General features: G+C 33.8%; 1 protein-coding gene across 1 annotated transcript in view; it reads left to right on the plus strand.

The window, feature by feature from the left end:
• The first annotated feature begins 1,202 nt into the window (after nt 1-1,202).
• Nucleotides 1,203-24,398, plus strand: part of LOC128214307 (uncharacterized) — a 35,293-nt gene continuing 12,097 nt past the window's right edge. Inside the window, exons 1-7 of the mRNA XM_052920701.1 lie at nt 1,203-1,844; nt 10,887-10,992; nt 13,686-13,897; nt 14,317-14,433; nt 14,849-14,987; nt 15,592-15,872; nt 17,292-17,527. Coding sequence (XP_052776661.1) covers nt 1,761-1,844; nt 10,887-10,992; nt 13,686-13,897; nt 14,317-14,433; nt 14,849-14,987; nt 15,592-15,872; nt 17,292-17,527 — 1,175 coding nt within the window. The 5' untranslated portion in view covers nt 1,203-1,760. The remainder of the gene's footprint in view (nt 1,845-10,886; nt 10,993-13,685; nt 13,898-14,316; nt 14,434-14,848; nt 14,988-15,591; nt 15,873-17,291; nt 17,528-24,398) is intronic.

Genomic DNA, 24,398 nt, shown 5'->3' on the forward strand with positions numbered 1-24,398 from the left:
AACAACTTGATTTGTGTACAAATGAATAATATCAGCCTTTATGAATGTTTTCATTTCAATTAATAGCTACGTGGCCAAATATTCCCCAGTAAAAACGCAAAAATACTATGATTTTCTTTGTTTAGATAATTATGCTCAAATGATTTAATCTTTACAATGCATGAAACAAGAAATGCATCAACTTATGCGATAAAATGCCATACTGTCAACGAAACCTAAGTTTTATAGTCTTTATTCTCCATTTAGATACATAACCTCAACCGATAGGAGAGCAAAAACAATATTTTTTTACTTCAGATCTTCATTTTTTTTATAACTCTACCTTTATAGGAAATCCAGCCACTAGACTTCACAACAATCTGGAGGAATATCTTAGCAAGATTAAATGCCATAATTGAAGCCCATGTTTTGAAGACTTACTTCTCCATTTATTATGTACAAGTAACTATTTATACTTAAAGTGGCACTCTTATTCAAAATCTATACATACAATTGTAAAACAAACATCAATTTTAAGTGATTAACCTTTAACTGCTACCTTAATAATGCATTTATGGAAAATATTAATTACTGATAACAAGATTGTAACCTTGTATTTAATAGCTTAAAATGCAAAAATATGAAATGATTGGTGAGTGCTAAAAGATTTACTATCACAAGGTAGTGATATGGTGTATTTCTGAACATTCTTTTCAAATTAAATTCGGTGTCCTTCATTAAATCATTGTTTTCGACATATATTCATCCTTTTTGGTATATTAAAACAATGATATGTTTGTGGTAGATCTGATTTTGGAGTAAGAGTGCATCTTTAAAGAAAGGAGTGGGAGATAATTCACATTACGGCTTGAAGCAAATTTGAATCTGATTGACAATTGCCCTACTTTCAACTGAACAAATGTCCAAAAAAACTTCTAGATTTGAATACATAATTAAATAGGTTATGCCTTGTGTCTTTTCTATTCATATCTAGTCGTATGATATTGAATAAATAAATACTTATCCGGCAATAAAACAAATAATATAGCAATAATTACAATAATAAAACCTATCATCGCTTGTATAACATAACTTCTAAACATGACTTGTAGCTGTATTGTATACATATATTTATGAGCGTTATCAAGGCGACGTACAGTAAGGTTATATATACGAGTCACAAAAAGGCTGGCTGTCATACAGTTGATGAATGACACATTTTGCATTAACTACTCAATTCTCGTCTAATTTTCTTTCAGATTGGATTGTTACAACGAAAAAGTTAAAGTAAATTATTTTTATAAAAACAAAACGTGTTAAAAGACGATTTTTATTGGATAAAAAATATTTGAAAGTAAATTAAACACGGAGTTATATTGTTTGATCCAGTCTTCATTTAAAACTACATAATTTTAATTAGAGTTTGATAAATTGAGTTGAATCAAGCAAGACTATTTACATTTGAAGGGGATAATATATTGTTTTAATAATTAGTTTATATCACGAATAACAACTTCGGAGTACAAAAAAACATCATCCTTAATACGAACACAATTTAAACATAATTAGGAGGAAAAATATTCTTCGAATTGGAATTACAAATGTGAAGTTTTTCTTTTATTATTTTTTTGGATTAAATATGACGACTGAAAAGCACGCCTCAGTTAAACAACACCCACCACGGGCAAGCTGAAACGACCCAAGAAGTCCCGACGGACCCACCGTTTTCTCTAACGAAAAGGAATTAACGGATAGAAAACAGAACATACCAGAAGACTAATATGGGGATTACGGATTATACCCAGCATATGTTTTTGGTGGTGTTTGCTGGAATGATGAGCATTCAAATTGTGAAATGTGCTGTGGTGAGTTTCATTTCCCATTAAAAATAAATAAATTATGACTGTGCCAAGAATTGATTGGCACCTATAAATATTAATGACTGCGTTTGTTTTTGAACACCCCGCGTCATGCTGTTTTGTTTTCGTTGTTTTAACTCCCCTAGTATAATATATCTCATATTGATACTCGCGTGTTTTAACATCCCTCATTTTAAATCCTCCATAGAAATGCTTGTGTTTGATTTTATCAACCTTGTATCCGAGCTCCAATATCAATGATCGCGTTTGTTTTGGACACCTCTTGAGTCAGAGCTCCCATATTAATGCTTTCGTTTGTTTTTGAACACCTCTCATTTTAGAGCTCCAGTTTTAATACTTGGGCTTCTTTTGAAAACCCCCCATAATAATGCATGTGTTTGATCATCCTCATATTAGAGCTTCCATACTAACGTTTGTGCGTGTTTTTGAACATCCCTCATATTAGAGCTCCCATAAGAATAGTTTCATTTGATTTGAACACCCCTCCCACAAATTAGAGCTCTCATATTTATGACTTCGTTTGTTTATGAACATCCCACGTTAATTCAACATATAAGAGCTCCCATATTTATGACTTTGTTTGTTTATGAACATCCCACGTAAATCCCACATATAAGAGCTCCCATATTAATTATTTTGTTTGTTTTAGAACACCCCTCGAACATCCTACATATTAGAGCTCCCGTATTTATTCTTTCGTTTGTTTTTGAACACCCCTCATTTTAGGGCTCCCATTTTAATACTTGTGTTTGATTTTGATCCCCTTCGTATTAGAGCCCCCATATTAACCTTTGCGCGTGATTTTGAATATCCCATATTAGAGCTCCAATAGCAATGACTTCGTTTGTTTTGAACAGCCCTCAAGTAAGAACTCCCATATTAATGTTTTCATTTGTCTTTGAATACCCCTTAAAGCAGCACTCTCACAGATTGAACGTTTTGACAACTCTTTTATTTTTTGTCTTGGAACGAGACAACTTTTGTGAGTATCCATGGAAACCAGTTATATAAGACTGCTGACAAAAATTAGATCGCAGATTTTTATATTTGAGTTAAAAATGATGTTTTATGCATTTTTCTTAAACCGTTAGTAATGGTTTAAGACATAAAACATTAATTTTCGAACGGAAATATGTAAATCTACGATCTGATTTTTTGTCAGCAATCTCATATCATTGGTTTGCAGATATTTATGCAAAAATTTGCTCTTTCCAAGACAAAAAATAAAAAAAGTTGTACAAATGGTATATTTGTGACAGTGCAGCTTTAAATATTCCACATATTAAAGCTCCTATAGAGTTGTCAGTATACTCGTGAGTTTCGCTAGTGTTGTGGTCTTTATGGGTGCCCTAAGAGTAAAGTGTTGAAGTCCTAAAACCTCCGGTTCTTATAGGTTGATGCTTCGTTTTGCATTAGACAATACACTTTTTAACAAAGCGTTTAACAAAATGTACATTCTTGCTTTCCATGGGTTCCCTAAGAGTAAAGTGTTGAAGTCCTAAAACCTCCGGTTCTTAAAGGTTGATGCTTCGTTTTGCATTAGATAATACCCTTTTTAACAAAGCGTTTAACAAAATGTACGTTCTTGCTTTCCATGGGTGCCCTAAGAAAAAAGTCTTGAAGTCCTGAAACCTTCCGGTTCTTAAAGGTTGATGTTTCGTTTTGCATTAGACAATACGTTTTTTAACAAAGCGTTTTAACAGAATGATAATGATTTATAATAGAAAGTCAATCAATCAATTGCCGTTGTCTAGGAAAAGTGTCCCTTATGCAAAAACGTACACATGTGACGGAAAGCTCTGAAACTGAATAGTTTTAAATAAGATATAATTTAAATGACAGCTATGTGAATATATTTCGCGTCTTATTAGCACACTGCTTTTAAATGTTTATATGAAAAGCTACAGAAACAAGCTCAATAGCCAAAAGTTTAATCATTAACTTTAAATCTCTTCAAAACATATCAGAACCCAAAACCTAGTATAGAGTCTCATGTAAGTCAAACAATCCAGAGAATCTTTGTGCATGATACAGTTGAAACTACAGGAACAAGCCCAGAAGCCACTTTTTTGTTAAAGAAGAGCCTGTTTAGAGGCGAACTGATAAAGCCCTAACAGACACAAAACGAGAGTCGCACATCACTATATAAAACTAAATAAGTCTTAATTAATAAATGTTTGGACTACTGCCTTGGAGCAGTGTTGGGGTAGGGGAAGTGTGGGGACAGGGGGGCTGTTCGTACACCGCCATGAAAGAAGAACGACTTACTACACATATATCAAACTATATTAGATCGTGTTTGTATAAAAGTATGGGTAACAGCTTTGGAACGGTAAGCGAAATAGGAGTTAAATAGGGAGCCTGGGTAGGGGCGGGGCGGGGCGGGCGATCGGGCGGGCGGGGTGTTGGCGGACTGTCGTACATGGCCATAAAACAAGATCGTCAAACTACCATGGCACACATACATCAAAAACTATCTTTTATTTATAAATGTTGGACTTACCGCCTAAAACGATCAGCAAAACAGAGGTTCACTGCTTGGGGTGTGTGTGTGTGGGGGGGGGGGGGGGTCGTACGACGCCATGAAACAAGATCGTTAGACTACGCATACGTCAATACATCAAACTAAGTTCACTGGGGATGTGGGGGTGAAGGGGTGGGGGTGGGGTTGATAGTCATTTGTATCAGAATTCTTTACATTTGAGTATTAGAATGTGGTCATGACAATGAATAGGTTCGATGAATGGGACAATCAAGGGTGAAAGTCAACTTAATAAGTATTCAATCTCTTTGATGTAGAGTTCATTTAGTATAAATCATGTACATTTGTATACATGAAAACTCGTGATAAGGTCAGCCTATTTTGAGACTATATAGCCTTATCTAAATGCAGTTTTTGTTCATATACCACTTTTGACATATTACATTGGCATTGAAATATCAATTGTCATTTGAAGCTGACACAAAATATGTAAATTCGGAGCTTTAATTGTGTTAAAGAGGCAGGGATGGATTCTGATTAATAAATTATCTTAAATGTATTACAAATCAGTCATTAAGATGCAGCGAAGATATCATTTGTATCAAAAGTTTGGTCTAATTAAAACAGATTTGAGATTATGAATACAAGCAGAATACAGACAATACTTCATTAAAGTGACACTCTTATTCAAAATCAATACACACACATGTATAACAAACATAAATTTTGACTGATAAACCTTTGACTGCTTACTAAATAATGCATTTATGGAATATATTTATTACTGATAACAAGATTGTAACCGTGTATTTTATAGCAGAAAGCGCAAAAATATTAAATGATTGGTGAGTGCTAAAAGATTTACTGTGGGGTACTATAGTTTTATAAGGTGTTTTATTCTTTCAAATTTAACTCGGTATCCTTCATAAGTACCATTGTTTTCGACTTTTATTCGTCCTTTTTGTAATATCAAAACAATATTATTAATTGTGGTAAATCTTATTTGGGAGTAAGAGTGCATCTTTAAGGAAGTCTTATATGCAAGACAATTATTCATATCATATATTGATGCGATTTCAAAATCATCAACACCTACTGGAACTGCCTTACACATTGGCTATATCTAAGGATCTGCAAACAAACTTAAAGCAAATTGTTATGAAGTATTATGATAAAAAATATAACGACTTTTTACCAAAGTTCTGTGAATTTTAAAACTTATTTCGATGTATTTTAAGGTTTCAAGCCACGTTCTTTTTGGCATTATATCAAATCTCCTATAATCTGCAATTCTTGAATTCAAATAATGTTCAGAAATTGAAAATCTTGGTACCGGATATTGCCTGTGGACCCGTGTACCGCTCTCGTTAGAACCAAAGTTTCCCTAAAACTTGCATGTCTGTTTTTTGTGTGTGTGTTTTGTGGTGTTGTAGTATTTGCTGTTGGTGTTGTTTGTTTTTGTATGTTGTGGTGAATGTAGTTGGCGGTGCGTGTTAAGGGTGTGGGGGAGGGGTGCATTTCGAAAAAGAACTCAAATTTCTTTGAATTTGAAATCTTAACTCATGCCCTTTTCCATGCAAATATTAAACAAATGATACTGCTTTATATGGATATGTGGATTTCAAAAACAAAATTGTAGTTATTTAAATATTCATATTTAAACATTTAAGTTTAAAACCGATCCCATACATGTATATCGGCAGATTACTCAATTGCACGTAAAATTTAGTCATATATAATTTCGGCAATTGAAAACAGCGTGTTTACATTGATTTTATTGACAGATGAAATATACAATTTACCCCTAGGGATGAGGAAATAGGTTTTGTAAATTTAGCGTGTGAAGTACGATAACTATTATTTGTTATCAATTAGTTATTCTAAATTTTGAAAATTAAAAGGGATTTTTAATGGCCCAAATAACACGAAAATACAAGAGTCAAATCTTAATCTCAACTCATTTTACCACATTAAAGAACAATAAGCCGATTAAAACAATTTAAAGTTTGTACTTTTTTTAAAACGTATTTTTTCATGAAATGCGTTTATAAAAATCTTTTGTCAGCATTTTAAAGAAAACTTAAACTAGAGCAAACAAGTACTTGAGTAATTGCTAAAAACAATGAGTTGTACTTAATAAAAAAATTTGATGTAGAATATTTTTCTTCCGAGTCTTGATCAAAGTCAACACATTCTGAGAGAGATATAAGATTTTTTAACACTTGATGTTATGGTGTAAAATGAGTTTAAGACAAATAAATTCTTATTTTTTGGTCACATTTCTAAGCTTAATCCTAGTTTGTATTTGTACTGTTTACTTGATTCCGAAAATGTTGACTGCACTTTTTTTGTACATTTTCCCGTATCAAAGCAGGAATCGTAAAGTCTGATTATTGTATAACATGTATATTATCTAAACAAGATTGCTTAAAACACATTGCAATCCCACGAATTACATTATTTTTCAGATTCTACTCTGCCTCTTACATATTGAAGTTTACTAGAATATTTGAAAACGGCGATCCTTATTTTTGTCCGTATTGAGTGGCTTTTAGAAAATATTAAAAGTATGCAAACGTTTGTCTGTATTATATTACTTCTATGAATTTTTGAGATATTTACTGGACGTATACAACTGTAAAGTTAGGACATTCAAGTTCAATGTGTCATTTTCTTTTCGTGTTATAAATTAAGAGTAAGAGTTCATGAGGCCTTGTTATTTATGGCTGGTCAAAACTTTATTTTCACTTGGTCCCATGTTCATTAACCGAGTATCATTTCAAGGTAAAGCTGACAGTTTTGATAGTAATTAAATTGATTAATCTGGGCACCATTCATTTACCTGAAATATGGTGTTATCCTGAGATATGCTTGTATATGTAGAATAATGATTAAAGCTGCACTCTCACAGATTCACAGTTTTGACTGTTCTGTTCTTCTTTTATTCAGAATAAGCTGATTTTGACATTAATGCTTTCAAGTCAGTCGTATAAGATAAATCAAAATGGAACAGATTTCAATTGTTTTGAAAACTGCCGAAAAGCTATCTTTTCTTAAAGCGTTAGCCATAAAACATCATTTTTCGAACGTAAATATAAAACACTACGATCTGATCTTTTGGTAATAGTCCCATAACACTGGCTGTCAGACATTTACGCGACTATGTGCTCATTCCAAGACGAATACTAAAACAGTAAAAAAAGGGAAATCTGTAAAGGTGCAGCTTTAAGCCCACTGTATCATTATAACGTGAAAAAACCTCCGTGTTTTGTGCTGATTTGTGTTTGTGTTCATAACGAACCTGCTACATATGTTATCAGACAAGCTTTAAGCCTTCTTTAAGCGACCTCTCCTCCACCCACGAAAGGCTTCTTTGAGTGACCTCTCGCCCATCCCCACATATCTTCTTCAAGTGACTTCTCGCCCTGTCCACACGTCTTCTTTAAGTGACCTCTCACCCTGCCCACAAGCCTTCTTTAAGTGACCTTTCCCCACCCCCACAAGCCTTCTTAAAGTGATCTCTTGCCCACCCCCACAAGTCTTCTTTAAGTGACCTCTCGCCCACACACACAAGCCTTCTTTAAATGACCTCTCCCACACAGCCACAAGCCTTCTCTAAGTAATCTCGCCCGACCCCCTCCCCAAATCCAGTGAGTTGCACATGCTTGCTTAACTCTCCTAATCTAAATTGCCTTTGGTGTTTGTTGTCATAAGTTTCAACATATTTTCACCAATAAACAATACAAAGGATATTTGTCACCCTGCTAAGACAAAAGTACAATAAATAGGAGATGCATAGCTGAGGATTACCTTAAACATGATGGCCGTTTAGTAAATTATAAACTTTCTGGTCAGCTTTTGCTGATCCCAATGTTTGTTTTATACAAACGATTTGTGCTTAAAGATGCACTCTTACTCCCAAATAAGACTAACCACAATTTATACAATTGTTTTGATATACCCAAAAGGATAAATACATGTTGAAAACAATGATTCTTATAAAGGATACCGAGTTTAATTTAAAAGAAAGATGCTGATAACATGGTATTTCTACCTTATGAGACAATAATAGATCAACATAAATCTTTACGAACTCACCAATCATTTAATATTTTGGCGTTTTAGCTATTAAATACACGGTTACAATCTTGATATCAGTAATTACAATTTTCCATATTTTCATTAATTAGTAGGTAGTTAAAGGTTTATCACTCAAAGTTTATGTTTGTTATACACGTGTATATATTGATTTTGAATAAGAGTGTCACTTTAAGTGTCAGAGTGATATTCGTCTTTATAAGTGTCGTATGTGTTGCTCTCTTTGGTTTCCCTTTATTATGATCATAGTATCGCAAAATCAAGCCTATGACTTGGCAAGTCTATGTAGTTGGATTTAACCAGATTCCAAACATTAGAAACAAACTGAATTTACAAAACTCTAAAAAGCATACTTTCAAAAATAGTACATAAAAATTGCAGGCATGCCTGCTTTACACAAACGGTGTTATTAATTACACCAATAAACCCTGACCGGTTGACACCTAAAATAAATACGAAATAGACAAGTGCTGTGAGCGTGCCTGATGTAATTGAACGTCAGACAGTTTTCGCGTGGCTACCGTCGCATACTTGTTTGGTCTTTTTGTTGAGAGTACATACAAAGCATACAAGGAATTGAAAAGATTAATCGAATGCAAATGGAGCTACGGCGGCAAGCCCAGTAGTATGTTTTAACATTAAAGGGACTAGACACCAGATATTACAATTGCAAGAAAAACAGAAAATTGTAAAAAACACTTACATACAATTGACATCGTTGTGTACAACGCATACAATCTTACTTACTGATGTATCACACATGCATCTTTGGAAATTTTGCGCATTGTTCCAATTCGAAATTTACTGGGGATCTCTAAGCGTCTGTATATTCATCTGTACTCATAAACAAATATGATTTAAAATGGGAAAGCATTGTTGCAATAAAAGCGGATCCGTTGTCTAGTGGTAACACACTTGACTGTCATTCCAGGGGTCGCAGGTTCGATTCCCCGACGCAAATCTAAAACAAATATTATTCATCCGGGAGGGGCGTTAAATGGGGGTCCCGTGTGACAGTGCTATACACTGGTGCACGATAAAGACCCAGGGTAGCTCTAATCAGGTTTGCATTCTGCCTGTGCATAAAACCTAATATGACTAATAATCTTATCGGAGCACTCTCCGAATGGGCCTTGCCCGAGTGTGAGTATAAATTAACACACCCACCCATATTTCCTTATGGGTTTATTCTAGGGATACAGAGGCTCAATAGGGGTATAAACTAGTATTAATGTTGGGGTTACAGCTTTGGAATGGTCACAAATACTGGAGCTCAATATGGGTTAAAACTAGTTCAAATATTTGTGTTACAGCCTCAGAATGGTCGCAGATACAGGAGCTCAAAATGGGTTTAAACTAGTTCAAATGGTTGGGATACCGTCTAAACTAGTTTATGCGCGTGCAAACTCGCATATCAACACGTTCCATTCACAGGATTCGTTCAATCAAGGCAGTAACCGCAAGATTAATAAATTAATAAACAAAAACGTCTGCATTGATTTTTATGTGATTGTGTTGGCGTTGTCCTTTTCTTGTTGTCACATAAGTGCCATGAAACAAGAGCTGATGAAGCGCTTTGTTGTTTGGCTTGTTCCCATTGTTTCCTTTAATAATACTTCATTTGATTAACATACATATACAAGTGTCAGACATGTTTACGGCCATAAAATATGACAACCTTTAACAACCATATATAGAAAGGCTCTTGGCAAATTTATTTCTTTTCAAATTTTGATTGCTCAATATGACGAGATTCGTTAAGCAAATTAATGTATTCTTATTCTCATTCTGAAAATTAAGTTGACATTGTAATAGGTAAAAAGTGAAGAAAGGATTTGTTTTTCTGGGAATACATAGTATTTATAGTTTCTTCTTTCGATCATGTTCATAATCGATTACATTTTTCAACAACATACTGTCTAGAAGAAGAAAAGACCCTAGAGTTTATAGAAATGACAATATAATATATAGGAATTACGGTATTCCCAATATTTGAACTTGATTAAACGTCTACTGAGCCCTTGTTTCGGTGACCGATCCAATGCGGTAACCCCAATATTTTATTTGTTTAGTGTGTGTATCTCGTTTTATCTGTTGGACCATAGAATTTTGTCTTAAATCATGGAATTCGTTAATTGTTAGCTACAATGTTTGTCCCTGTAGTTTAAATTGCATTATTGGAATGCCCGGTAGAACGGCTTAAACAACAGACTGGGGTTTGAACCGGTTAACGAACGTCCGAATCTGATCACATCCGAATACTGTAATAATTAAGTTTAACTTAAGTATCACTGTAAGTCTTTTCAGGATTGCGATTAGGATGAATTTTTTCTCTTTCAACTAGTTCAGTTTTAAATCTAATAATATAATAATAAAAAAATCAGTTTAACGACCATTTTAACGAGTTTTGTCACGTGTTGTTTTAACAAACTGATTTCTCTTTACAGATGAATATCGACTCTACAACTTCAAAAGAAATCATGGATTCATCAGTATTTAAACAACATGTAAAGTCTGTTGAGAATATATACAAATTCGACCAACATAACTCAGGTAGGCATAAGCCGTCGGTAAGCTTTGAAGGGGGGATATATTGGCTACATTGTGATCCCCCCACCCCCACCCCAGTGCAGTTTAAAGAGGAATGTAAAAGGACTTATCGGTAACTGACGTATAAAACTTAAGAAAAACAAAATCATTTAGCCCCAACGATGAATTGCAGCTCGGACAGGCTTATGGTGCCTCATCTTGGTTCGGTTTTCATTTTATCATTCCTTTGGGATGCTCAAAGCCTCAACTTAGACACACAAAGGTGGAATGCTTTTCGATCTTGTGTTTTGTACATTATACGGTTAAATTGAAATATATCGATCATTCACAGCTATATCATGTCTACACCAATAATACGATCAATGAACAATTGTGATATATCCACTTATTTTTATTTTATCAACGTGTATAACAAATGTTTTATAAATTAAGATATATCTACAAGCATGACAATTTCAAACGATGAAAGGTTAGTTTCTGTGTTTGCATTATAGCTTAAATTGCATAATTTTACAAACCAAATAGGAAACTAAGTCTAAGATGTCTTAGTTTGTGGTAAATTAATTGTTTCTTTAAACAAATATAATTACATCTAATACAATTTATAATTTTATATGATGTTTTTAATCTGGTACAGGTTCAGCGATTAACATATGCATCATATAAAGCCATCGATTAGTTTAGTAATTCGTGTTTTTATGTTAAGTTGCATAATTTCTCCTTTTTGCGAAACATACATATTATATCGCAGCCATGTTAAAATATTGAGTCATTTAAACTTATTATTTGGATTAAATAACTGATATTACAATGTGGAACCATCGTCTGTCATTGATGATATAATATAGATAGTTTGTACTTGTTTGCCTATGATATTCAAAGTCAACTATTTAATGTCAAATTAAAAGTAGTCAACATGTTTTTCCTCCCCAAAACCACATCACAACTTTTAAACCAATATGTTACTGATTTCTTATCTTTACAATATACCAGTCAATTGTGTTTGATATTTATATAAGTATATGACGAACAACAACAACAAAAACAACAGCAGCAGCAATAACAATAGCAGCAGCAACAGCAGCAGCAACAACAACAACATCAACAACAACAACAATAACAACGACAACATCAAAGATAACAACAAAAACACCACCACCACCATCACCACCACTACGACGACGATGACAACTATCCCCACCACCACCATCACCACCACCACCAACAACAACAAGACAGAGAATCATCAATAACAATACCAAGAATAGAAATATTCTGTTTATTGTATAATATATAATATACTTCTCATGAAGTAGCTTTTCTCTTTTATATAACCAAACATATCGTTTATTAAGCTAAACTTTCATTTACATAAATTAAAAATATAAGGCGGAAGATGGTTTTTTTTGCATGCTTACAATAGTCACTATGCTATCTGTCCAGAAGGGTTTGGCAAACCATATCATTTTCGTGTGGTCATCATACATCATAAACGGGTCATAAACAATTTATTGACGCGCAAACAATGCTAAGGTGAAGTGATGAATTGGTTGACAGGCGATTCAATAAAAACAATAATTACAATGCTATTAATACATACTTATATTCTATTTGTTATAAATGTCATGCAATTATTGGCTGTCAATTTGTAGGCGAAAAGGTCAGACCGTCACCATGTAGATTTTGTCAACCGAACATACAAAGATATATGTATGGCCACATCCTACACATTGCTAACATGAAAATAAAGACGTCACAAATCATTGGTCAAGACTTGAGACACAATCATGAGTTTTAAGTAATTATTCTTACAAATGACCATGACAAACAGTCAGAAAACAATGTCAATATGCAATAAAGTTGACTTGAGTTTATTTCGTGTTTTATTTGCTATTTGCTTCGCTTAAAAGCCAGATTATGCAAAACCATTTTATCCCGTGGGTGTTTCGTTTTAAAGTCGAGAGAAAACTAATAAACTTGTTAAGCGTTAACAAACACGATGAAATGCGACGAAACTATTCGTATTCACAAAAATTTAATACGTATTTTATAGCAATCACATTTATTTACATCAAGTTGAGAAGACCATCTTCCCTTTAAGTATTTTTATAATGTTGGTTCATATTTTTGTTTTATTTAAAGTTTCAAATGTGGAGTCATGTCAATGATTTACATTTCATACATTTTGATTTACTTAACATATGTACTTTCTGTATATGCTTAAAAAAGTTAAATAAGACCAAGATTTGCTTGCTGCCGTTCATATGAAGCAGAAATGCTTATATTTAGAACACCGCTGAAACAGGTTCTAGCCCTGTTGACTGTGTGACACCAAACATTGCTGTTTGTTAACAAAGATATAATTAGTACATGCATTTTTGCTCCAAAAAGAACCCTAAGCGAGCATTTGCTTTTTAAAATCTGTTTACAAAAGGCCTCAATCAAACCGAGAATTAGTATTTTAAACCAGTTTTAGAAGTTGTGTGATGCACCAACTGCTACTGTCAACGGACGGTCTTAATAAAACCGATACTTTGTATATGTTAAACCGGTTCTAGGTGTGTTGACTGTATGTTGTCGCATGGCGACAAACTGTCTCAATCATCAAACTGAGGCTCAAATACGTATATACATGAATTAGTTATTACAAAACAAAGATTATCTTATCTTTATGTGTTTATTTCATGTCTCTCCAGACCACCAGGGAATCCAACACAAAGCGGATGTTCAGGTCACCGGGGACCCTTTAAAAGACAATGACGTTGAAGTGAACATTCGGACTAATATACACAACTATAACATTAACCTTCAAAGAATAAATTCTTCTATTCTCCACGAAGATTTTAAAGTGCTACATATATACACGGATAACAGTGAGAAAACAGTCTTACACGAAGACAGCCAACAAGTGAGTAACTGGAACATGTCACTAAACTAATAAACGCTAATGTACAAATAGATCAATCCTAATTTTGACATTCGTCCCACTACTCCATTTCGTTAATCATTCCCGTTTTACTACATATTTAGAAAGTTTATCTGAAAGATGAACATTAAATATGATTGGGACTTAAACAATGAAATAATTTATACATACATATTTAATTGTTTATAAAAAATATTTGTAACGTTGTTTTTTTTAAAGTGAGTGCATATAGAGATTCTGAATATAATAGTAAGAGCAGTATATGACGATTAAAATATTAAAAGAAACATGATCATATACCTATTTTCTTTTTACATAGAGGGAATGATAACTTAAAATATAGAGTAGTCCTGTATGTTTTCTTAACTAACAAGTCTTATTGTGATTTTCTTTCATTTAAGCACAAAATGCATGAATTATCCAGGAAGTTACATTTCTTCCACGACCCACATTCAGCATCTCTTGTCAGCTTCCGACAAAATGACAACCATAACGGCAGTAACCTTAAACACTTCGTGGTAAGATATAAACTTTTTCTGTGGTATAAAAATGTCATTTATAATAAATGATACAGGCATCAGACGGCAACCTTGTCGCAATCCTACTAGCCCTTACAGAACAAACATGTCATTATGTACTGTATACATTTACAGAATTTACAAACGAAGACTTCTTATATTAACCATTCGATTAACTTTTTAATAACATCGACGAAATGTGTTTTACCCTGCAGTTTTTCTGACATTTTAACCTTGTCAAACGCTTTTAAGAATTCTAGGAATACTTAAAACTAGATATATTATGAATTCCTAGCAACAAATTAGCATCTAATGTTAATTTATATTATCGAGGAATAAAGAAGCAATACACAAAGCTAGTACTGGTATCAATTGTTAGTAAGTAATATCAAGAAGAAACCTTTAAATGTAACAGGAAGGAATAGTGCACGAGGAAATGATAATAGCGCCCCCTGTTGCCCACAAGCGCCACAAGCGTTCACTGGACCCTGATGCACACACTCTCTGGAAGAAAGCGCCTGAGACACATGATTTCATTGGCGATGAACTTTTTGGTAAGCCGAATAGTTTAATCAATCACTTTTATTAGAGGTCGATAAACATTTTTTTCTCATCATAATTAGACTACTTAAGTTGTTACGGTAGACATTTATTAAGGTTTAGTCAGATTTTAACATCAACTATTATTAAATGATCTATGTATCTGTTTGATGGTATTGTTTACCTTTATATGTTTTATAACGATAAATTTGTTAATTGAAGGCTTCATATAATCACATCACATAATACATTATTAAATTAACTATTGATCTGACTGATGTAATGATAGCTTTAAAATTTAGAAGGCTTCGTATTATAGTAAATTCATGTCATATTCTTAGAGACTCAGTATTGTTCATACCACGAAATCAGCTTTTGCTATTTATTATAGTCCCATTTTGATTTTGCATATCCAAAATAATACGTTATAATAAAACATGGTAAAGGTGTACCAAATAATAGAATGTGCTCTATTGTTTTAACTTAGTTGACCTTCGGAAAATAAAATGATATGAACATGATCATGTAACCATCAAACAATGAGATCATATCTGACAAATAGCCATGCATGTTCACCCAACTTATAATCGTTCCTCAAAACCTCTATATATTTTGCAGTGCCTCCAAATATCGACAAATTAAAATTTCCCACGGAAAAATTTCCCGCGGACAAAGTTCCCACGGACAAAGCTCCCGCGGACAAAGTTTCCGCGGACAAAGTTCCCAGCGCGCCTGACGTCCCATATACACACGCGGGACGTCGACGCAAACGTCAAACACCCGCTGGCTCTACTAAGATAGAGCCTGAACTGTTGTTGTTCTGTGATAACGCCATGGTTCGCCAGTTTGAAGGGGACACAGATGAATTGCTGGAGTATCTTTTACATTTCTGGCATGCTGTAAGTAGTAAGAAAAGTATACTTATACTTAAAAAAAGGTGTTAGTTGCCAATTAATTGTAAGGGCGCAAAAAGAGATGCGGATCACCCTGTCCGTTTGTCTGTCCGCCCATCCACATATGTTTTAATAATTGTTATTTTTTTTAACTTCCTCAGAGTAACAATACGCTATATTGTTTCAAGTTAGGTAACTAATGCTTAAATATTGTCAGATTTATCGCCCTTTGTAAAAATTGTGACAATTTTTATGGTTTTGTTAAAGATGCACTCTTATACCCAAATAAGATTTATCACAATTAATACAAATGTTTTAATATACCAAAAAGGATGAAAACATGTCTAAAACAATGTTCTTATGAAGCATACCGAGTTTAATTTGAAATAAATGTGCAGAAAACACGGTATATTTACCTCATGAGACTATAGTAGACCTCAGTAAATCTTTTAGCATTCACCAATCATTTAATATTTTTAGATGTTTAGCTATTAAATACATGGTTACAGTAGTGTTATAAGTAATTGAGTTGATCGAAACAAGGGGTTGTGGGGAGTATTTTGCAAGAAACTATAGGAGACTCCAATATCAATGGTAAATCATAGTACATATAGTAACAAACAAGTAGGATTATGTAGTATTTACAGTAAAATACTGTTCGCTCGAACTCGCTTGGCTCGAATTCCTTGTTTGCTCGATCTAGGGTAATGCACCGATTTTCTTTATACTGAAGATAAACATTCCAGCTTGGCTCTAATATTTGCCTTTTGTTCGAACTCGTTTGGCTCGAATATCTTGTTGGCTCGACTTTTCTGAGGCTCGAGGTATTTACGCCAAACCCTGGGAGTTCGAGCCAACGGGGTTCGACTGCAAAATGCATTCATAAACCCTGTTAAAGTTAAGCATGAAAGTGGAAGTTTGGTTTTACCATTATGTATTTAATAAAACTACATACTAAGAACGAAGTGATTACTTTGCAAATGTTTGTTCGTCTGAGGCCTGCCATTTGCTCGAATAAATTATGCGCATTTCATTTACATTTCTGGTCTTTTACCTAACAGCTGCATTCATAAATACGACACAATCACGATCAAACCGCCAATAAAAACCAAGTTTTCTAACAGATTTACCGTGTTTTAATATCAGCCGAATTTAAATTTCCATCAATTTGTTTGACAATTATAGCCGTCTTCCTAGTTTTTAAAGAATGATTTACTATTATTTGATTTTCCTAAAAAGTCAGTTCACTTTATCATATTTTTTTCTGACCCGGGGTCGCGAATGATGACACGAGAAATGGCAATAATAGGACCACACTGTTTTTTTAGAAACGCCCTTCGCACCTAGCTAATAGCGTTATGTACAGTCAAACAGTTTTGCAAATTAATAAATTGACGACTAGCCTAGTTCTTCTTTCTCTCGCAGGTGAACTGGAAGTTCCTAACGATATCGCTACAGCGGCAGTGGCCACAAATTGATCTGAAAATCCGAGAAATCGGCGTGTTCCGCGACGCCACGGCCCAGCCGTTCATTGAGGAAAACCGAATACGGCAAGGGAGCCGTCTTTTCTCTCTGTACGACGCCATGGACTCCCTCCAACGCTGGCTTGTCAAGTACGAGACGGTACTTCCGCTCCACGATGTTGCCTTCCTGCAAACAGGGTAAGATATAGTTCATAGATCATTTAAGGAAACAAATTGAGAAACCACTGGCACAATACCGCTATACAAACTTTTTCAACCACACAATACGGTTTTACATTTATCAAACGTCAAATATGATGCTATATATCGCTATGTAATTGTGACATATTACAAAAGAGTTTAATCATGAACTGTTTTACTAGTGTTATATTCTATATATGTATATTTTAGCGCTGCATTATGCTAAAAGGAGACTGCTTAAATGCATCGCTTCAGTATATACACTATATCAATAAAATCAACATGGCACTATCATATCGCTACACTACCACTCAGCTTCAATGAATTGTAGTAGCATATCGCTACACTACCACACAGCTTCAATGTGTGGCAGTATCCTATCGCTACACTACCACTCAGCTTCAATGAATTGTAGTAGCATATCGCTACACTACCACACAGCTTCAATGTGTGGCAGTATCCTATCGCTACACTACCACACAGCCTCAATGAATTGTAGTAGCATATCGCTACACTACCACACAGCTTCAATGTGTGGCTGTATCATATCGCTACACTAACACTCAGCTTCAATGAATTGTAGTAGCATATCGCTACACAGCTTCAATGTGTGGCACTATCATATCGCTACACTAACACTCAGCTTCAATGAATTGTAGTAGCATATCGCTACACTACCACTCAGCTTCAGTGTTTGGCAGTATCATATCGCTACTCTATTTCACAGCTTCAGTGTATTGCAGTATCATATCGCTACACTACCACACAGCTTCAGTGTATTGCAGTATCATATCGCTACACTTTTTCACAGCTTCAGTGTATTGCAGTATCTCATCGCTACACTACCACACAGCTTCAGTGTATTGCAGTATCCCATCGCTACACTACCACAGAGCTTCAGTGTATTGCAGTAACATATCGCTACACTACAACACATCTTAGTGTATTGCAGTATCATATCGCTACACTACCACACAGCTTCAGTGTATTGCAGTATCATATCGCTACACTACCACACAGCTCCAGTGTATTGCAGTATCATATCGCTACACTACCACACAGCTCCAGTGTATTGCAGTATTATATCGCTACACTACCACACAGCAACGGTTTATTACAGTATCATACTGCTAAAATGCAACACAGCTTCAGTGTATTGCAGTATCAAATAACTAAACTTTCATATAGTCTCATAAGCAGAATCATAACGCGACTCTAGTCTACCATGCTATATTTTTTCTTTTATGGTTTTTACTGCTTTCACCGAACATCAAAAATCAAAATTGGTAATAAAAACGATACTGTTTAAAACTGATTTTTTTTTAATTAAGAGTTATTCAAATAACGGTATTGTACATTTACCATTCTCAATGTAACACTTCAGGAACAGAACTATGCTAATATACATGATACATAACGATTCATTTTAATTGACAATGATTTAAATGTCACCAAGTTCATTAGGTGGTAATTTATAAAACGAAGAGTTATCGATCTAAATAAATCCTAAATTCCATGTTAATTTCTTCTTTTGAAAACTGCAATGAACTTTGACATGTAATGTTTTCGAATATTATTTAAAAGGATTTGGTCACAGTGGTGGCATATAACTGCCGTAAGATAACCTGTTAACGTTCGCGTATTGTTTCGTGTTAACCACTTAATTTTCGCAATAATTATCTAGCTATCTAGTTAATACTCGCGTTACGTTTTGGTAAAATAAATACCATAAGACTAAAAGCAGGCTTGTAAGTGCCTAGAACTGCCTCCTATTACCTGTTATAGCTTTACAATATTAACAGGTTATCTAGTTATGGTTTGAGAATTCCACGTTAACAGGTTATCTTACGGCCGTTATATGCCAACATAGGTCATATACTTTGTAAGTTGGCAACGATAAATTTGAATAATTTTATTAACATCATTATAACAGGCAGATTCTCATTCGAAAATGAAGGTTTAGGTTTAATTGTTCATTAAAATATCATTTATACAACAGTGTACACATTTCATGATGCCATAACAATAACAAGTATTGCCATTCAAAGTAAGAGTTGAAAGAGACTACAGTTACAACACAATTATATTACATATTCGAAAATGAATGTGTAGAGTCCCAAGCCTAAAAGAATTCAATTTCAAATCGCTTTACTAACACTTTTTCAACATAATAGAGTAATTTATTTCACATTTTTAAATACGTATTAAAGCTGCATTCTCAGAGATTGACCGTTTTGACAAGGTTTTTGTTGTTGTTTATTTTTGTCGTGGAATGAGTCAATTTTGCGTGAATGTCTTGAAACAGGTGAAACAGACTGCTGACAAATTATCAGATCGCAGTTGTCATATTTACGTTCGAAAGTTAATGTTTTATCACTTTTATGGCTAAAAGCGTTATTAACGCTTTAAGGAAAAGGCGGATCCAGGGTTTGACGTTAGATGGGGCGAATTTAGGGGCTTAACATTTTGAATTACGCCCCTCCGTCAGAAACGACATTTACTTAGTTCAAATATTTCATCGTGGGGGGGGGGGGGGGCTAATTTTAACAATTTCTAGTCGGAAAGGGTACTTTTTGGGTGTATTTTATCACTTTTATTCTCCTTTATTGAAATAAAAAGGGTACTTGGGCGAAATTGGGGGGAGGGGGGGGGGGCGGTCGGCTTTTGTTGTTTCTTTCTTCTAATAATACATAATTTTTCTCATTGCAATATAGTAAAGAACTCACTTAGGGGTACCTACTGCAGACATAAATGTTGATATGAAGTTTACTGGCATTAATGATATTGGCATAAAAATCAAACGCCCTTCCGGTTGGGGCCGTGTTAATGAATATCTTAGTCGGTTTAAGTCGTACATTTAAATTATCTTTTTTGGGCCGACAAAGTGATTTACGACATCGTTGTTAACTTTCAAACCCTTTATGCTCTGAAAATTTAATGGCTATACTTGTGATCTGCAGTGTTCCTAACAAGATTTGGGACAACTGTTTCAGCTGTTCTTCTAATATGAGTACATCGTCAAATATTTCACTTTTAAAAAAAGAAACAACGACGCCTTTAATACTGCTCTTTACGTTGACAAAGTTCTGAATAATCGGCCCATTGTTTTACTATTTTACTACAAATTTGATTGAATTAAACTTTAACTGGTGAAGATTAACACACAACTGAGGAAATAAACAACATTAACGTCCCTTTTTGTGTCGTTTATACAGATTAAAGTTGATTGAAGTTACGACTGACTTATGCCGTAACAACCTGTTTTTAAAGCTTGATTTAGACCCCAGCTTTTTGTTCGTTTCTTCGTTCAATATCCAGACCACTGTGTTATAATAGCTATTAATTCGATTCTCGAACTCAATCTCAATTTCATTTAACCACATTAAAGCATTGCATGGTTAAATATTGTTAATGTTTTACTCTTATTAAAAGCTCTTATTATCTTAGGGTAAGTTGATACAAATATTTCTTCAATTTTTTTTATAGAAATATCATTTCAGAGTAAAAAATATAATTAAGTCCCATTCATTATTCTTGAATCATTACTCAAGTATATATATTTCTGTATATTTTTTTTTAAATATTGAGCAATGGTGTTAATTATCATAATGCGTAAGAAAATGCGCATAAAAAAATAGAAAAAAAACACCTTTCAACAAACATTCAAACACATTAGCTCAAATATTGTCTCTGAAGACCACGATTTTGAATACCTTTAGTAACGCAATTCAGCAAATTATTGTAGCTTGATTGGTTGATGGATATTATCACGTGATGTTGCGAATGTTTTCGATAAAGGTTGCAATATCCATTAGCAAATATATATAAGTCCTTGTGGCCGAGTGTGAAAGGCGACAGTTTTCTCTTTTCTTGACTGTATCGGTTTGGATTCGCTCCCTTCTACAACCAGAATATTTTTAATACTTAAATTGAATTTTATTTGCAAATTCGGTTTAAAAGAGTAAAATAATTATAAAAATAAGTGTGTTCAGATGCATTACTGGGAAGAAAGTTTTTTGGTCCAAAATCATAAGCGAATCCCTTTAAAATTCAATTTGATCTAAGTTCGGCAAGATTTATTCCTCGTGACCTAAGAAATTGGAAAACCACCTCTCCCGTCCTCTTTTTAAAGTTTTAAATTAGTATACACTGAAATGCTAAATATATCTTACACAGAAGGCAAACGTCACAATTTAGCATTAATGAACACAAATTATTTTAACGGAACTGTCGAGTTCCCGTAACGACTTTGACACGGAGACGCTTTAGTTTATATTTAAATCCTGCACGTGCAGATGTCAACATTGTTTTACTTGTTGCCTGAACATTGAAGTTTTTTTATACATTACCGAAGAATAACTGAAGTCATTGAGTACATAAAGTATGTGACTATAACAAATGAAAACTGTTTTAAAATTCATTCTTAATATATTTCCATCTGAATAATTTTTTGGAAGGTGGTTGGTTTGACCTTCAGCATCGTTTATTATATTTTTTGACTATCGTACGTTTGAAATGAATTGACTTGATTATGAAAACATCTCCATACATTTGGAGGAGATGTACAGACTAATATGATAGAAATATAGTCGAAACTCGCTATGATTCATGTTGGTCATTCGCAATAGTTATTTCGCTAAACTTCGATTTCGATTTACTTACTACACTTTAATTGTTTTCATTCAACATGTGCATGCATATTGGTTATTTGATTTTTCTTTAAGGTATCTGTAGTTCTATAGTTATTAAAAGATACATATTTTTTTATATATGTTGATAAATATAATAAAAAGGTAAACATATAGCATATAAAAGTAATCTACGGTTATAAAAATAAACAGCAAACTAGAAGGCATGCACAAGCATATTAAAAAGCTTAGAGGCATAAACCTGTTGTTTTCACACATGAAAATGACCAACAGAACACAGAAAAATGGGCAAGTTTATAGGATTGGCGGCCATAGTATGTCCTGCCTTATTAACCATTTCCCAGGACTAGATTGTGGTTATTGTTTGTTTATTTGTCTGAAGACACAACCATGTTTCGGTATAACACCAATGAACAAAACCACCTGTTGCCCATGTTATTTGGACTTCTTTGAAACAGCTCCTTTATTATCCCCACTCTAATTTGTTTTAAACTGCTTCTTAAAAAGCCATGTTCTTAATAATGTACTTATGCATACATGTATCTCTCTTAACTAGAATGAATAAGATAGTTGTAACGTTGTAATTACAAATGTTTCCTTACATGTTCATGATAGGGTCACCGTGTCATAGTGTGTCGTTCATTTGTAAACTGTCATGTCGGGTTAACAAGAATTACTGTTATTATCGTGATCCTTCATCCGTTGTATATATTTTCCCAGACATTAATAAGCAAAACCATTTGATCATTTTAGCTGCCCATATCATTTCAAAGCAAAACCATGTTTCGTTTAATGTCTAAAATGTCTGCTTTACATAAATAATGATTCAATTGTCCTACGGACAACTCTGTCTAGAGAGGTGTACATTATTTTATTATAGTAAATAATGAGCCTGTCATTCCATAATTACAACTAAGGATTTAGTTTAGTAAGCGTTAATATTTTATACGAAATGCTAAATACAATTTTGTTCCTATATTTATTTCTTCTGAGTAATCATTGCGATTCTAAACATTTGACAGAAGACTTAACAGGCCGAGCTATTTTTTTCGGAAATGAAAACATAACTAATTGTAATAAGCATCAGGAAGACAAAAAAGTCTGAACAGCTTTAGACAAATCATTACTTACCTGAAAAAACTTTTATGGAAATGTCATCAAAACACTGAATAGTGTATCATGATTCGAACGAGGCTTAAAATAAAATGTATTATTTTTGTCACTTTACCACAATTTGTCGTTATCTAATTTTTATGGCCCGAAGAAGACATATATAAATCCGAACAACTTAAGACATATCATTACTTACCTTGTGAAGAACGCTTATGAAAATGTCAGCAAAACTCTGTATGGTTTATTAAAGCTGCACTATCACAGATTGACTGTTTTGACAACTTCTTTTATTTGTCTTAGAATCAGCCAATATCTGCTTTAATGTGTTGTAACCAGTAATATAAGACTGCTGAAAAAAGATCAGAACGCAGGTTTTCATATTTAGTGTTTTCCATATCGAAAAACTTATTTTTTCTTAAAGCGTTAATAACGCTTTCGGCCATAAAACATTGATTCCCGAACGTAAATATGAAAACTGTGAACTGATCTTTTGTCAGCAGTCTTGTATCAATGGTTTCTGGACATTAACTCAAAATAGCTCATTCCAAAAGTAACAATTAAAAAAGTTACAAAACGGTCCATCTGTAAGAATGCAACATTAAGATCGGAATGAAGCTTAAACGATTTTTGTCACATACAACGTTTCCTCGTTGTCTATTTTTTATAGCACGAAGCAGACAAATAGGCCCGGAAGACTTAAGACAAATCATTACTTACTTTAAAGCTTCACTCTCACAGATTGACAGTTCTAACTTTTATTTTGTCTCAGATCAGTCGATTTTGGCATCAACGCCTTCAATTCAGTCATATAAGATAACTCAAAATAATACAGATCTCAATTGGTCGGAAAACTTTAAAAAAATCATTTTTCTTGATATAAAATCAAACTCATATGGGGTGACCTTGCATCATTAACACGTTATAATTAACAAAGATCGGACGTTATGACTAAATATGCAATTTTTCAAGACCAGCTATTTCTTTTAAAAAATAGTTCGTGATATTCTGTTTTACGTATTGCATCTCTACATATACATTAGAAACCCGTTGGCTCGAACACACAGGGACCGGCAAAAATACTTCGAAGCTCTGGGAATTCGAGCCAA

Source organism: Mya arenaria, chromosome 13, assembly GCF_026914265.1.
Source record: "Mya arenaria isolate MELC-2E11 chromosome 13, ASM2691426v1".
NCBI lineage: Eukaryota > Metazoa > Mollusca > Bivalvia > Myida > Myidae > Mya > Mya arenaria.